Raw genomic sequence first — 16,660 nt, forward strand, 5'->3', positions numbered from 1 at the left:
GGGACGCTCCCTCCGCTGGAGGACTCACGGACAGAGTGAGGTCAGACGGCGTCACCGACTCCATGGCCATGAACGTGAACAAACTCCAGGAGGCAGTGGGGGACAGAGCAACCTGGCATACGCAGTCCGTGGGGACGCAAAGAGGGAGACACGACCTAGCGACCGACCGAACAGCTACAGCAACAAGCCCCCGGGGTAGTGATTGGCAAGCTGGTGTTTGCCAAGGGGGAAGAGAGTTGAGAAAAGGACCAATAACCATATGAAAATGTGCTCAGCATCCTTATTGTCAGGAAGGTGCAGGTGAAACCACCACCCTGGGTGGGGGGAGTGAAGATGAAACGGCCCAGAAGCCCACCTGTTGGTGAGGCTGTGCAGCCTCAGGCAGTCTGCCCTGGATGGCGGTGCAGACTGGGACGGCCCCTTCAGGGAGGAGTCTGGCAGCATCTCAAAGCCCAACACCTGTGTCCCCTCAGAGTGACTCCCCTCGCCAGGGTGGCCTCCAGGGACCAAGCGTCTGTGCTCACAGCAGTGTTCACAGTGGCACTGCTCACAAACAGGAAGGAACCTGACAGCCTGTGGACAGCAGAGTGAGTGACCCGGGTAACGCCCTCCCCCAGGCTACAGCGCATGGGAGACTCATGTGCACGGGGCGGAGTGAAGGAAGCCTGACCCAGGAGGAAACACTTCCAGCAATTCCAAGGTCAGGCCGGCCATGTCATTGCAGCAGGAGACAGAGGGTGGTTACCTCCAGGGCTGGCAGGGCTGTAGCCAGAGTGGAGGGTACAGGGCAGCCCTTCTGGGGACTAGAAATACCTGAGTCTGTAAATCCGGTTACACAGGGACAGCGAACATCAAGGTCATCTCGGTGTGCCCGTAAACGCATGTACTCTGTTACCTGGACATCACATCTTTCCACAAAGAAAGAAAGGAGTCAGGCAGCTCCTCTGCATGGACACACAGAGGAAGGGCTGGTGCAGAGCCCCTGAGGGTGGAGAGATAGGCCATCCAGAGGCCTCCGGGAGGAAAGTGCCAGGCGAGCAGGGGGCAGCTGTGCTGCAGATTTTGGCAGAGACCCTCTGAGTGCAGTGGGAGGTGGTAAAGGGACAGACGCCCTGAGCAGATGGACAAGCGGGAGCCACAGAGCCCCCGTGCTGAACGGTGGCCGGCATTCATCACACACGTGCATTTAGAAGTCCATCCCTTGCAGCCACTCACTCACCCCTCACCTAACCAGGTGGGTCTGTGCATCCAGGCAGCCATTCCGAGGTGTTCATGGAGACAGCGTTAGGAGCAGATCATGGACTCAGGGAAGCTGGGCTGTTACAGCTTACCCCATTGGGCCCCCGTGTTTGCACCCCGCGTGCCAGAGGCTGTGCCATGATCCTCTGAGCAGACGTGTTCCAGGAGTCCCGTCACCCCTTGCTTGTGGGATCCCATCCTCTGGATGGGAGGTCCAGAGCTGCCCCGCTCCCTGCCTCACCAGATACGTGCCCCTTCAGTCAAGGTGCTGGGATGTCCTGCCCACAGAGAGGACTGCACTGCTTCTGCCCCTGCCTCGTCCAGGCCAGGACACGTGCGTCCGCCAGCCCGTTGCCTTCCTGCCCAAGGCTGAAGGCATCTCTGTCTAATAGTCAACTCTCCTCCAGTGCCCGAGGCTCACATCCCAGGGGCAGGCCTCGGGGGTCTGGCGGGGGCCTGCGTCTCCATTCTTCTGCAGCAGGGCCGATTCCTGGAGGGCCCCACACGCCAAAACAACCACAAGAGTGGATACAGGAAAAGCAGAAAGGAGGTCACAAACACTGGCCGGCAAGCCAGGACCTGGCAGGCTGGAGCTGACGTCAGGGCAGGACCCTGAGGTCACAGCTTTGTCACAGCACAGTGCGATTGTCCTGCATCATGGTGGCCCCAGGCCACCAAGACAAGGTCACCCCACAGCCAGCATCCTTGGTGAAGCAGGCAGGCAGGCTTGTGTGTTTGCAAACGTCTTGTGCACGAAGCTTCGCTTGACCAGATGGCTCAGCTTTTTGGCAGGTCTTCTCTTGGGGGGGCGGGGTGGGGCCGTCACTGGTGGGCTGCACTGTCTGACGGCCATTCGGCTCTTTGTTTCGGTATCTCTGGTTCGGCCTAGATGCTTTCACTGTTTAATTAGAGGACTTTGACATCTTTTTCCTAACAGAAAGAGAAAGGCTGCTGAACAAGACTGAGGACTCAGCACTGGATAAACGGGAAGCCCTCCCCTGAGAACCAGGCCTGCCCCGGCCACGTCTCTTCCCCAGGAGCTTGGAGGTAAGAGGGGGCTGGTCGCTTTCCAAGGAGCAATATGTGCTTGGGACTTCCAAATTTCTTGCTGACTAAGGTGCGTGGAGTTACGGCTATGGTCTTTCCGTAGTCATGTGCGGATGTGAGAGCTGGACCATGATGAAGGAAGAGCACCGAATAATAGATGCGTCTGAGCTGTGGTGCTGGAGAAGACTCGTAAGAGTCCCCTGGACAGCAAGGAGGTCCAACCAGTCCATCCTCAAGGAGATCTACCCGGAATGCGCATTAGAAGGACGGATGCTGACGCTCCAATACTTTGGCCACCTGATGCCAGGAGCTGACTCACTGGAAAAGACCCTGATGCTGGGAAAGATTGAGGGCAGGAGGAGAAGGGGGCGACAGAGGATGAGATGGCGGATGGACATGAACTTAGTTATTCAAACTCCGGGAGAAGATGAGGGCCCGGGAGGCCTGGCGTGCGCGGTCCACGGGGTCACAAAGAGTTGGATACGACGTAGCGACTCAACAACAGCAACAAAATGAATGGTTTCATGTTTTCTCTTTTCAAAAAACAAAAAATCAAAAATTTTATTTTTGGCCACACGGGGTCTTTGTTGTGGTGGGTGGGCTTCTCCCTGCAGCGGCTTCTCCTGCTGTAGAGCACGTGTCCGAGGGCAGGTGGGCACAGGAGTTGTGGCGCACGGGCTTAGTTGCCCCATGGCCTGTGGCATCTTCCCAGACGTGGGATCGAGCCCACATCTCCTGCATTGGGAGGCAGATTCTTAACCAGTAGTCCACCAGGGAATTCCTCATCAAGGTTTCTCTTGATGCTTCTTTTAATCTTCTTCCTTCAGATATATATATATATAAGACTTCTAAGCAATTACTTCTGAAATGGTCTGGAATTCAATTCTGAAACTTTCAGGAATTCCCCGGTTTTTGTGAGTCTGGGCATCTGAGCAGACTCCCAGGCCCCAGAGTCAGGGGCTCCTGTCAGGACACATAGCAAAGCAGCCTGGGTTTCTTCTCCTGTGTCCAAACAGCCCTGTGCATTCACATTTAAATGAAGATTCTGTTAAGGAGAAGAGTCCATTTGGGGCTGCTTATGGCCACTGGTAAATGAAAATACGTCAGCATTTTCTTCCAAATGTCTATTTAAAATTCACATGTGGAGAGAAGGGAACCCTCTTACACTGTTGGTGGGAATGCAAACTAGTACAGCCACTATGGAGAACAGTGTGGAGATTCCTCAGAAAACTGGAAATAGAACTGCCATATGATCCAGGGATCGCACTCCTGGGCATACACACCGAGGAAACCAGAATTGAAAGAGACACATGTACTCCAATGTTCATTGCAGCACTGTTTATAATAGCCAGGACATGGAAGCAACCTAGATGTCCATCTGCAGATGAATGGATAAGAAAGCTTTGGTACATATACACAATGGAGTATTTCTCAGCCATCAAAAAGAATGCATTTGAATCAGTTTTAATGAGGTGGATGAAATTGGAGCCAATTATACAGAGTGAAGTAAGCCAGAAAGAAGAACATCAATACCGTATATTAACGCATATATATGGAATTTAGAAAAATGGTAACCTGAACCCTGTATAAGAGACTGCAAAAGAGACATAGGCATTTAGAACAGTCTTTGGGACTCTGTGGGAGAGGGTGAAGGTGGAATGATTGGAGAGAATGGAATTGTAGCATGTATATTATCATAAGTGACCAGTCCAGGTTCGACGCATAAATTTTCCTCTGTTCATTTCTTTGCATTTGTGCTTTTTTAATAAAATTCTTTTTTAGAAAAAGAAAAAAAATAAAATAAAATAAAATAAAATTCACAAGCATTTGCATTTCTCATCAGTGACACAAGCCAGGGTGATACAGGTGAAGAAATCTTTAGTGGAGGTCAAAGGACTTCAGGGAGCAGAGCCTTGACGTAACAGCAGGTGCAAAGCCAGACCCAGGTTTCCTCTCCCTTTCCGCGGGCCCTGAGCAGGCGAGGTGGACACTTCATTGTTGTTCTTTCTGGAGGATGAGTTTGGCCTCCAGCACTGTCAGGGGACACACGTGGGTGAGGAGAGGGTACCTGTGATAAATTGCAGTCTAGCAGACAGGGCAGTTGTGTTGAACGGGTGAAACTTTGGTCCAGATGGTGGGCTTGGTGTGGAAGCTGAAAAAGAGTGAGATGCTGTTTTGGGTGGAAAATGCGGGTAACTGGCACGACTATTGTCCAAACTGAAAATACTGAAGCTCTCCAAGGTTGAAAACATCAAGCATCTTTTCTGACCAGAAATAATGCCCGGCACACAGTAGGTCTGCAATAATTTTTGGAACAAACTGATGAAAAGTCAAATCCACAGAGGAAACTTCTGTCCAAGCCAACCATAGTCCATTTTGCAGGTGTTGCCATGAACCAATGCACCCAGGAGTGGGCAAACGTTTTCCAGAAAAAGCCAACTAGGAACTCCTTTAGGCTTTGTGGGTCAGACAGCCTCTGTCACAACTGTTCAATGCTACTGCTGTAGTAAGAAAGTGCCAGAGATAATATGTAGACGAATGGGTGTGGCTGGGTGCCAATAAAACCTTAAGAAAACAGACAGAAGCTGGAAGCGGCCCATGGGCCAGGCGTGTGGCCCTCTGTACTAGATGGACTAGTCACTTCTACAAGATAGAGATGGCACCTTTGTATTCTTTCAGGACCCAGAACTGGATGTTTAAGTTAAGTACAAATGTGTTAAATTTGCCTCTCCCATAGGGAGCCCTCCTACACTGTTGGAGAGAAGGTAAGCTGATGCAATCACCATGGAAAACAGCATGGAGTTTCCTCAAGAAACTTAAAAAAGAGTTACCGTGTGATCCAGCAACACATTCCTGGGCATTTATCCAGACAAAACTCTAATTTGAAAAGATAAAAGGCTTCCAGTGTCCACAGCAGCATTATTTACAATAGCTAAGACATGGAAGCAACCTAAGTGTCCATCGACGGGCGAAAGGGTGAAGGAGGCGTGGTCCAGATACACACACAGGGCAGTACCGCTCGGCCGTGGAAAGGCGTGAAACAACGCCATTCGCAGGCTGGGCCTGGAGATGAGCAGACATGTGATATCACTTACACGTGGACTCTAAGATGCGACACAAACGATCGCCCCCGCGAGGCAGAGTCAGCCTCACGGACCAGAGGACCGGCCCGCGGCTGCCGAGGGGCAGCAGTTGGGGGCGGGAGCGGGAGTTTGGGGTCAGCAGACGCAAGCCATTCCACTCGGAATGGATAAGCAGCACGTCCTACGGGGCAGCCCAGGGAACTCCAGCCACGGCCCTGTGATGAGCCATAGAGGATAAGAGTGGGTAGCTGAATCACGGTGCTGTAGAGCAGAGACGAGAACTTTGTAAATCAACTGCGATTTTAAAAAGAGAAGCGGAAAAGCTGCCTCTCCTCTCCCCTATTGTACTTAAAATTGTTTTAATGTTGTCAAATTACTCTGCATTGTGTTAGAGGTCAGTTGGAAGGCTCTTGGCTCCGGAAGGAAGAACTTGTGAAATCTTTCCTAACTTGTATCTCAGAGCTGTGGTCTAGTGAGCGGCCACCAGGGGGCAGCCAGGACACACAGGAAGCAACTGCTCTGCAGGAAGAAGCGGAGCAGAACCCAGCGCCTTGGAGGGCCGCACCGTCCCAGGTCGCATTGTGTGCCCTCTTGGGGTGCAAGACCTGGGATCCAGGGTGGAAAACGCTGAGCCAGAAGCCTTCTTCTGTTGCCACCCTCTGCAGATGGTTTGCTGATATATATTAACTTATCCATGTGTGCTGCTGCTGCTAAGTCGTGTCCAACTCTGTGCAACCCCACAGACAGCAACCCACCAGGCTCCTCTGTCCACAGGATTCTCCAGGCAAGAATACTGGAGTGGGTTGCCATTTCCTTCTCCCAACTTGTGCATACAAATACTTAATTCTAAATAGATAACACTGATGTCCTCTGGACTAGACCAAGAAGCCTGGCATCCTAGGAGAGCAAGCCAAGATTGCTTTGGGCCTCATTACTTAAATAATTAACCTCAACATTTGTTTCGGGGAGAGGTCAAGTGCTGTGAGGGGCACACGGCGGTGCTGAGCCTCACCTGGATGTTGTTGTTGTTTAGTCACTAAGTCATGTCTGACTCTTTTGTGACCCCATGGACTGTAGCCCCCCAGGCCCCTTTGTCCATGAAATTTTTCAGGCAGGAATACTGGAGTGGGTTGCCATTTCCTTCTCCAGGGGATCTTCCTGACCCAGGGATTGAACCCATGTCTCCTGCATTGTCAGGTGAATTCTTTACCACTGAGGCACGGATGTATATCATCATAAAATAGGACAAAGAGAAAAAGAATACTCCCCCCTCTCCTGTGAGTCTGAGGGAGCAGCTCCTTGTCCAAGTCCTCCCAGGCCGACTTAGAACATTGCCTCCTATGCACAGCCCTTATCACATCACATTAAAGTGATTTTTAAATAGCTTTATTTAATTTCGCTGTGCTGTTGCTCTGTGGGCTTTTTTCTAGTTGCCGTGAGTGGGGGGCTACTCTCTAGTTGCGGTACATGGGCTTCCACTGTGGTTGCGTCTCTTGTCGTGAAGCAGCGGGCTCTAGGGTGCGTGGGCTTTGACAGCCGTGGCAAGCAGGCTCAGTGGTTGCAGTTCCCGGGCTCCAGAGCGCAGGCTCAGGAGTTTAGTTGCTCCTCAGCATGTGGGATCTTCCCGGATCGGGGACTGAATGTGCGTCTGCTGCACTGGCAGGCAGACTCTTTAGCACTGAGCCAGCAGGGGAGCCCCAGCCTCTTCTCCCAATGGTCTGAGCCTTTCCCTTCCAGTCTCCGTAACGCCCTTCGCAAACATCTCTGTGTTGATGCCGAATACTTAGACTCACAAGTGACCCCCGGCTCCACAAGCATTTGGGGTAAAGCAGGAGAGCGCCCCTTCGGGGACTGTTCTGTCCTGGGTTCAGCAGCCCTGCCCCATCGCCAGTGGCCAGCAGGCTCCGGAGTCGGCCGATTGGAGGCAAATCCCTCCCCTCTCTGAACCACTTCTAGGGTGGGATTTCCTTCTTTATCCTTCTCATGTTTTCCAAACTTGCCAAAACCTGGAAGAAGTTGTCTGGAAGCCAAGTGGAGGGGAGGGATTGATTTAGACCTGGGGCCAGGAGGTGCGGGAGGCCTCCCAGGAGAGGGGTTGGGGGTCTGGCCGTGACACCAACATGCAAACCACCAGGGCCACTGTACCTCCCAGGGCTCCCTGGCCAAACCCCCTGGCTGGGCGAACGGTGAAGGGGCTGCTTCAGGAGACCCCAGTGAAGCAGGTCACGGGCCTCATCCAGCAAAAGCCACATGGCTCCAGGGCGGCCAGTGCAGGTGGTTATTGGAGAGCCTGGCCGCTCCAGCAAACTGCCCAGTGCATCCAGACGGCAGCTCACCCCGCAGGCAGGCCAGAGCCGAGACCCTACCTGGCACTGCAGCTGCCCCTCAGGTGGGCACCTTGCAAATGGCACAAACAGCCACACCCTCTGTCTTCCCTGCAGCTGGCTCACACGCGGCGCCATGAACGTGCCCCTCATCTGTGACTACGGCTCGGGCTTCAGCAAGGTGGGCTTCGCGGGGACAGAGGCGCCCCTGGCCGTGTTCCCGACCATCCTCGGGAAACTCCGCCACGAGGTGAGTGCCGGGGATCCTCCCTGGGGGCCGCAGCCCCTCCCCAGCTAAGATTCAAAGGGCCTGAGCCTTGTCCTAAGACATCCCATCTAGAGGACCTGGCTCAGGACCGCTACGCACTGCTTGTCTTTTGCTTTGTGTTGCTTTGCTGGAGCTGCTGGGACAAAAGCCCACAGCTGGGGCAGGTTAAACAGCAGACAGTTATTCTCTCCAGCCTGGAGGCTGGAATCCCAGACCCAGCTGTGGGCGGGGCTGGTCCTCCCGAGGCCTCCCTCCTGGGCGTGGAGACGGCCGTCTCCTCCCCGTGTCCTCACAGGGTCGTCCCTCTGCATGTGTCCGTGTCCTGACCTCCTCTTCTTAAAAAGACACCAGTCCTGTGGGTCCAGGGCCCCACCCTCGTGACCTCATTTTACGGTAATCATCTCTTTAAGGGCCTGGCTCCCGATACAGCCATACTCTGAGGTCAGGGCTTTAGCACAGGGTTTGCTGGGAGGGCACGCAGTTCAACTGACAACATGCTTTATGCAGTAATGAAAGGTGTCCTCTCTTGGGGGGACAGGAAGTACCAGCCTTGCCCTGTCTGAGCCCCTTCTCTCTGAGGCCATCCCCTCCCTCCTTCTGCGTCTCCTGGCTGCCCCTCCATCCGTGTCCCCTGGAGCCAGGTGGGCCTGTCCTGTGCGTCCAAGAAGCAGAGAGAGGAAGGGCGGGGGGTGGGAGGAGGCAGGGCTGCCAGAGCCAGAGGCAGGGGAACCTGTCGGGTGTGCAGGTCTCCTTGGAGCCTGAGCCACCCGACCTCCCGGAAGAGCCGCCCAGGCTCCCCACGTCTAGCCTTTGTTGCTAGTGGTGGCGGCTGACTTCTGGTCCCGTAGGCTCCAGAGTCTGGGGATAAGAAAAGGCTGCGAGAGCCCCGCTTGATCCACTTACCACGGCTCAGCTGGGTGAGAGAGGGGTCCCGACACCCCTCCAGGCCGCCCTCCCAACGCACAGCTGCAGGCAGAGCTCTGGCCACCGTGACAGCTGTCGGTCAAGGCCGAGGAGGAGCAGGCTGTCCATCGGCCCCTGCCCTCCTCCCACTGCGTCCCCAGAAGCAGGGGCTCGGCCCGGGGCCTCCCCTGGCTCCTGCCTCCCAGAGGTTCGGGGCCTTCGAGCCCCTGTGCTGTCCACTCTCTCTCTCGGAAACTGAACTGTCTCTGAATAATTCCCCATCAGCCTCAAGAGGATGGAAATGTATTTACCCCCCCACTCGCCCACCCTGCTTTTTAGGGGTTTGTCTACTCAATAGTTGGGAGTGGGGAGTGGGAGTTAGCTGGGGGCGCGTGGAGGAGGGAGGCTTATGCTTCATCTCTCGTAACTGCTGCTGGGTTAGTGCCCTGGGGCGGCCATGACCGAGGGCTGCCGTCTTTGTGCTGAAACAGCACAGCTTCGGACCCTCCTGGTTCTGGAGCCCCAGGTCTAGAATCAAGGTGCTGTCAACGGAAGCAAAGAGTCAAACCAGCACAGCCTGAAAGCTGAGAATTCTGTTTGTTCGGTGGACTTGCTGAGGGACTTCGGTCCAGTAGACAGGCCCTCAGGTCGCTCTGAGGATCTGCTCCGAGGGGTAAGGGAGGAGCCAGGACATATAAAGGGTTTTGTGACGAAAACCAGGTAGTTGGTACATCACAAGATTGCTCTTAGTTAAGGAAAAGCACATATCTCAAGTCAATAAATTTAGCGGTCTTCTCTGTACGGGAAGAGGTAAGAGTCCGGGCTCGTTGGAATCTTTCTGTGATGTGCTTTTTGACTGTCTGACAGCTGGTGCAGAACCCGCCTGCCAATTCAGAGATGCAGGTTTGATCCCTGGGTCGGGAAGATCCCCTGGAGAAGGAATAGGCTACCCACTCCAGTATTCTTGGACTTCCCTGGTGGCTCAGACAGTAAAGAATCCTCCTGCAATGCAGGAGACCTGGGTTCTATCCCTGAGTTGAGAAGATTCCCTGGAGGAAGAAATGGCAACCCACTCCAGTATCCTTGCCTGGAAAATCCCCGTAGACAGAGGAACCTGGTGGGCAACAGTCCGCGGGGTCACAAAGAGTCGGACATGACTGAGCGACTAGCACTTTCAGCTGTCTGGGGCCAGCATCTGCTTTCCTCCATCCGGGGTCCCCTTGGGGCGCACAGTCGGGGCGCTGCAGTGGCTGGGGGCCTGTTGGCCGCGACACCCTCTGTTTACTTATACGGCAGGTGACAGCATGTCACAGGGCCACACTCTCCAGGGTCCGGGGGAGGGTCCTCCGGGCGTCTTCGCACTCCCGGTGGCGTTCACGGGCCTGAAGCTGGATCTCTGCGGCCTCTGCCTCCGTCATCCCGTGGCTCCTCTCTCCTCCTTCCGCTTCTCCGCTCACTCTCCCCTCCCTTCTCTCTCGGGCCTGCCCTAAATCCAGCCGCATGCCAGATCCCTAAATGAGTCACATGGGCAAAGACCCTGTCCCTGAACAAGGTCGCACTCGCATGGGTTCTGGGGGCTACACATGGACCTATCTCAGGGGCTGCCATTCAAGCCTCTGCTCTGCTCTGTGATGCTGGAGCCGGGGCTCCTCTACCAACCAGCCCCTGAGAGTTTCTGCAAGTAGGAGGCACCAAAGCCACACGGAAGGTGGCAGGCGGGGGCAGGCGTCCTGTTTTCCCATGCTGTTCAGCCCACTGCCCCCCAGCAGCAGGTGGTCCTCACCCTCCGTGGATCACCCTGCAGCCACAAGAGAGCCTCTCCCAGCCCCGAGGGGCCTCCTCTGAGCCCTTGTTCTGCAAACCCACTGCCCGGTTCTTCCCACAGCCAAGCGGCCTCCAGGGGTCCTACTCTCTGCCCTTTATGTGCTTTCAAACTCCCAGCACGGTGTGTAACCGCCTCCCTGTATTCAGTGCCTCTGTTTGAAACCCTTGATGTGACATCTCTTGCCCTGACAGGTGTGATCATTTGTCCTGCAAGGGGTGGGAAAGGGAGTTCCAGAGGGAAGGGTTATGTGTGGAACTAACGCTGATTCATGTTGATGTATGGCAAAACCCATCACAATATTGTAAAGTAAATATCCTCTAACTGAAAGAAAGAAAGAAGTAGCCTAAATCCTAAAAAAAAAAAAAAAAAAAAAAAGAAGAATTAACGTTGGGCCACAGAACAACATTCTACAGCCCCAGGGAGGATAGAATACCTACCTGTCCACTCCACAAAGAGGTTCAGTGAGAAACAGAGTGTAGGTTACACACCTGGGGAAGCACAAGATTACTGCAAAAAGTTCAGATCCCTCACCGAAATGGCAGCGTGTGACCAAGACACATGGCCGGGCGGCAAACCCTCTATCGGGGCTGCAGCCTCCGGGGGTCTCGGGCTTTGTGTTCTGCGAGGCATCTCGGGGCCGCCTGTCCGGGCTTCGGGCGAGTCCCTGGTGAAGCTTCTGCCTCCAAGAGGGGTCGGCACATGGCAGAATGCTCCGCGTGGACTCATGTCCTCTGTGCCAGCCATGCCACGGCCCCTCCCCGGCCCTTCTGTGTGGCAGCAGGAGGGCAGGGAGACCCCTTGTGGTGGACCTCTGGTCACAGAGGGGCGGGACAGGCTCTGCCCAGAGTCACTCAACCGCTGTAACCAAAGCGGTCGTCAGACCTGAGCACTGTCCAGGTCAAACCAGGACGAGGCTGCCTCTTCTTCGTTCCCGCAGGCACCCCTGGTCCCTCTCCCTCCTCACGAAGGTTGGGCTGAGCTGAAATCTGCCCCTTGCATCAATGGATCCTTTCGGTTTATAAAATGTGTTCCCAGCCACAGACTTACTAGACTTGATCCCTGGCAACCCTGTGGCCAGATGCAGGGCCGGCCGGCCATTGTCACACTGACCAGAGAAGGAGGCGGAGCTCAGAGAGGGCGGACTCCATGCGTGAGGCGCTCGACCTCTTCCGCCTAAAATACAGATTCCTGAGATGGAAGAGTTCTGTGCGGAGGAGCTGTGGTGCTCCCTGAGGGGGCCTCTCTCCCAAATCCACTACAGCAGGGCAGCCTGGCACCCCCAGGCCATTGGATCACCAGCATCACTGCCGCATGCACCATCGCAGCCTGGCACCATGCAGCATGACCCCACCACACCCCACCCCAGCCCTCCGCCTCCGCACCAGTGCCAGCCTGCCCCGGGACACCAAGGCCATGCTGCCCGCAGATGACTTGTAGCCAAGAACGGAGCACGGCAGGGACACCCAGGCAGACCCGCTTCTGGGAGACACGCATGGATGAGTGACCCTGGTGAATGTCCTCGGCTCAAGGACTCCTCCAGGCCGCCCATCCAGCCCACTGTCCTGAACCTGGCCTCAGAATCGGACAGCAGCCTGGTGTCTCTCCTCATCTGGCGTGTTCCCTAACAAAATCCTTGTACGGTTCATCTCGTCTTGGTGTCTGCTTCTGGGTGGACTCAGATTAACACACAGCTGACTCTCAGATCGTTTCCAAACGATGGAATGCATGGTTTAATCTGCATGAAAGTAGATTTGTCTTCCCCCAAAATAACAAATCATATTAAATTGGAGGCTCTACCTGCTTACTTTCCAAAGCAAAGATAGAAGCCACTGTGTCCGCGCCTCCACCTCCGGAGCCCCTTCCTTCCCACCCTTAGTCTCCTTACCTACAAAGTGGGCACGAGCCTGTCCCAACAGGGGTTCCTGGGTGCACCTTCTGCTTGCATCTTGCAGGTCATCTGCTGAAACCCCAGCAGTATTTTGACACAGTGTGGGGGTCTGAGGAGGCCACCAGCAGCGGTGCTGTGACCCAGAATGGTCCCCAGCATTACACTGGGGCTCCCTGCCGCCCGCTGTGCACCCACAGACCAAAGTCGAGGGAGATGCTGCTGAAGGCAGACGCGGCCTGGCCTGTGTTTCAGAAGCTGTTGGTGGGAGTGGAAGAGGAAGACTGCTTCATCGGAAACGAGGTTCCGAAAAACCGAGAGAAGCTCAACCTCTTATACCCCATCTCTCGGGCTGCCATCACCAACTGGGACGACATGGAGAAGGTAGGCTGCGGCTTCTGTTGGGTGGGATGCACTCAAGGGCCCCCACCAACGCCTGGGGTGGCCTGCTGCCCAGCACCTCGGCAGGGATGTACTGACAACATCCAGGGCTTTCCCGGCGTCTCCCAGCCCTGGGTCCCTGGAGACACTACATCACAGCACTCACCGTACAGGTTTTAGAATCACAGACCTGGACCTCAGTCCCGTCTCCATCACGCGTGACCTGCATCATTTTGGACGCATAATTTGGCTCCCTGGTCCTCAGTTTCCTAATCTGTAAGAAAGGGATCTAACTTTTCCTACCGTGTAACGCTGTTGTGAGAATTAAAGGAGACAATGGATTTAGAAAATGCAGGCACTCCACACCTATTAAGATGGCTATTACCTTAAAAACAAATAAACGCCTCAGCCCTCACCCTCCACCAAATGACAAATGTTGGTGAGAATGAGGAGTCAGAAATTTGGAGTTCTCAAACACTCCGGGTGGGATGTAAACCAGTGCAGTCTCTACAGAGAACAATATGGTGGTCCTCAGAAAGTCATGCTAGAATTATCGTGAAGGTGACCATGCTCGTCATCCAGTCGCGTCTGACTCTTTGAGACCCCATGGACTGTAGCCCGCCAGGCTCCTCTGTCCATGGAATTCTTCAGGCAAGAAGCCTGGAGTGGGTTCCCATTCCCTTCTCCAGGAAATCTTCCCGACCCAGCGATCGAACCCAGGGTATCCTGTAGATCAGTCAGTCTCCGGAAGATTCTTTGCTGTCTGAGCCACCAGGGAAGCAATCCCCCTTCAGAGTGAATCCCCAAAGACTTGGAAGCAAGGCCAGGAAGAGATATTTGTACACGTGTGTTCATAGCAGTAAGATTCACAACAGCTAAAAGGTAGAAATGACCTATGTGTCCTTCAGTGAATGGCTGGATGCTCACAATGTGGTCCCTTCCGCACGGTGGAATATTCTCTGGTCTTTAAAAGGAGGAAATCCTGACACACAGATGCTCAGTGAGACAGGCAGTCACAGAAGGACAAGAATGTGTGATGCCGCTTCCTGAGGACCGAGGGCATTCGGGGTCATAGAGACGGAGGGCTGGGGGTTGGGGACCAGGGGCTGGGAGGGGCTGGAGAATTAGTGTTTACTGGGGACAGAGCGGCAGTTCGGGGAGATAGAGAGTTCTGGAGATGGATGGAGGTGACGGTTGTACAACAGTGTGCATGTACTTAATGCCCCTGGACGGCACACTCGGAAAAAGGTTACAATCGTAAAGTTTATGTTCTGTGTATTTTTGTTGTGGTTCAGTTGCTCCGTTGTGTCTGACTTTTTGTGATCCCATGGATTGCAGCACACCAGGCCTCCCTGTCCCTCACTGTCTCCCGGAGTTTGCCCAAGTCCATGCCCATTGAGTTGGTGATGCCATCCCACCATGTCCAGTGCAGTAGGATGGGATGGACACAGCTAACCTGAACCACTCTCTCAGGAACTGAGGGCTCCACGTGTAGCTGAACAGGTTCACACTGCCTCGGACGATACGTTAACCCTCCAAGGCTTATGGTCATCCCGACATGGAGTGGCTGAAAACAGAGATGGTCACCTGTTACCTCCCACAGTTTCCGTGGGCCAGGAACTTGGGGGCAGCTTAGCTGGGTGGTTCTGGCTCGATTCTCACGGGGTTGCAGGCAGGTGTTGGCTGCGGCTGGGGCGTCCAAAGGCTCGACTAGGGAGATGTCGCTCTGCAGGGCCAGCAAGGTGGCCCCTCTCGACGTGGACTCTCTGTGGGGCTTCCCTAAGGTCCTCACGGCCCTCGGCTGGCCTCCTCCAGGGTGGGCAATGGTAGAGGCCGGGGTGGGGGCTGCAGGGCGCTGACAGCCGCACCCCCTCTCTGGTCAGGTCTGGCACTACTCCTTCTACCAGATGCTCCACGTCGCCCCAGAGCAGCACCCTCTGCTGTTGGCAGAGCCGCCCTTGAACTCCACGTCCAATAAAGAGAGACTGTCACAGGTAAGAGGCCAGGAGGTGAGCTCAGAGAGGGGTCAGAGAGCTGGCTGGTGGAGGGCAGCAGGGGTCCCCTCCCCAACCTTGGGGAGGACAGAGCCACCAGCAAGACCTGACCCTTTCGACATCAGCAGTAAGAGTGACAGCTTCCACAAGAGGGCTCACCAAACCATCGAGCACAGGTAAGCTGTTGAAGCTGAACCGTTTCATCTAGACCTGCAGCCACGCTATGTGCAGGGCGCTTATGTGCCCCTTTGGGCAGGCAGGGAAACTGGGGCTTCCAGGAGCTGAGGAGGTCATTGGCTGAGGTCACACAGTGAGTGTCCTGTGGACACACCCAGACCCCCGGGGTCTGTGTTCGCAGTGTATTCTCAGCATTGATGCCTGGTGTGTCCGGCCTGCAGGTCTAAGCCTGACTTAAAGCTCCAGGACCTCCTCCATCTCTAGGCCTCACCCCCGACTTGCCCCCCAACCCCAAAGTGTGGGTGGTGTGTGCTGGTTGGATTACCCCAGCTTGAACTGGGTTGAACTGGGTGACAGAGCCTATTAAGGCTGATGGGGAAAGGGGGGTGCACCCCCAGTGCAGATGGCAGAGCTCTCCTCAGGGCTGGCATGGGGTCCAGGTGGGGCAGGGGCCACAACAGCTGCCTAATGAGGACATCGGTGAGCTAATTAAGCAAGCAGCCAGGTTCTGCCACCTGGCTCGGACTCCCTGGAGCCCAGTGGCGTGTCCTGCTGTGAGCGGTGACCCAGTGGGCATGCCCAGCGGCCCGAGGCACCACCTGCCCAGGGAAGAGGCCCCCCCGTGGCCCAGAAACAGAGCAGCGTCCATCGCAGCACAGGTGTGAGCGCCGCCTCATTTAACACAGAGCTCGGGGTCGCCGACGAGTCCTCCCCTGCACGCGGACGGTGGGTCGCAGAAATGGGCCACGCTGGGCGGCACGTGGACCCGGCACCAGCCTCAGTCCTGTATGGCAGACAGCAGCCTCGAGAATGCCCAGTGCCCGAAGGGGCCCGTGAGCTGGAGCGAGAAGAGAGACAGAAGCATCCCTCCCCCGAGGGAACGTGCTGCTCCAGACAGTCCTGTTCGGGGCTCCCCAGGGAAGCAGAACCAGGAAGAGACACACAGAGGCAAGGGATTTAAACCCGTCACTCCTAAAGGAAATCAACCCTGAATACTCACCTGGAGGACTGATGCTGAAGCTGAAGCTCCAATCCTTTGGCCACCGGATGCGAAGAGACGACTCCTTGGAAAAGACCCTGATGCTGGGAAAGACCGAGGGCTGGAAGAGAAGGGGTGGCAGGATGAGATGGTTGGACGGCATCACCGACTCAGGATCCGGGAGACGGTGAAGGACAGGGAAGCCTGGTGTGCTGCCGTCCACAGGGTCGCAAAGAGTTGAAAGCGGCTGAGGGACTGAACGACAAGAAGGAGAAATGTATATTATTGTAAGGAGTCAGTGAAGATCATGGGAGCCGGCAAGTGCCAGCGTCTGCAGCCAGCAGGATGGACCCCACGACAGCCGTTGCTCTAAGTCCCAGTCCAAAACCACAAAAAACTGATGTCCCAGGATTTCCTGAGGGCTCAGTGGTAAAAATCTGCCTGCCAGTGCGGGAGACACGGGTTCGATCCCTGATCTGGGAAGATTCCGTGTGCCTCAGGCAACAAAGCCCGTGTGCTACAACTACTGAGCCTGTGCTCCGGAGCCCGGGAGTT

The 16,660-nt window shown here is 55.3% G+C and overlaps 1 protein-coding gene across 1 annotated transcript in view; it reads left to right on the plus strand.

The window, feature by feature from the left end:
* Positions 1-7,829: 7,829 nt before the first annotated feature.
* The window catches only part of LOC129548326 (actin, alpha skeletal muscle-like), a 28,137-nt gene continuing 19,306 nt past the window's right edge, over positions 7,830-16,660 (plus strand). The window contains exons 1-3 of the mRNA XM_088832466.1: positions 7,830-7,943; positions 12,830-12,958; positions 14,839-14,949. Coding sequence (XP_088688592.1) covers positions 7,830-7,943; positions 12,830-12,958; positions 14,839-14,949 — 354 coding nt within the window. The remainder of the gene's footprint in view (positions 7,944-12,829; positions 12,959-14,838; positions 14,950-16,660) is intronic.

This window comes from Moschus berezovskii, chromosome 25 (genome assembly GCF_049115385.1).
Source record: "Moschus berezovskii isolate FMDL1 chromosome 25, NW_MosBer_1.0, whole genome shotgun sequence".
Lineage (NCBI taxonomy): Eukaryota > Metazoa > Chordata > Mammalia > Artiodactyla > Moschidae > Moschus > Moschus berezovskii.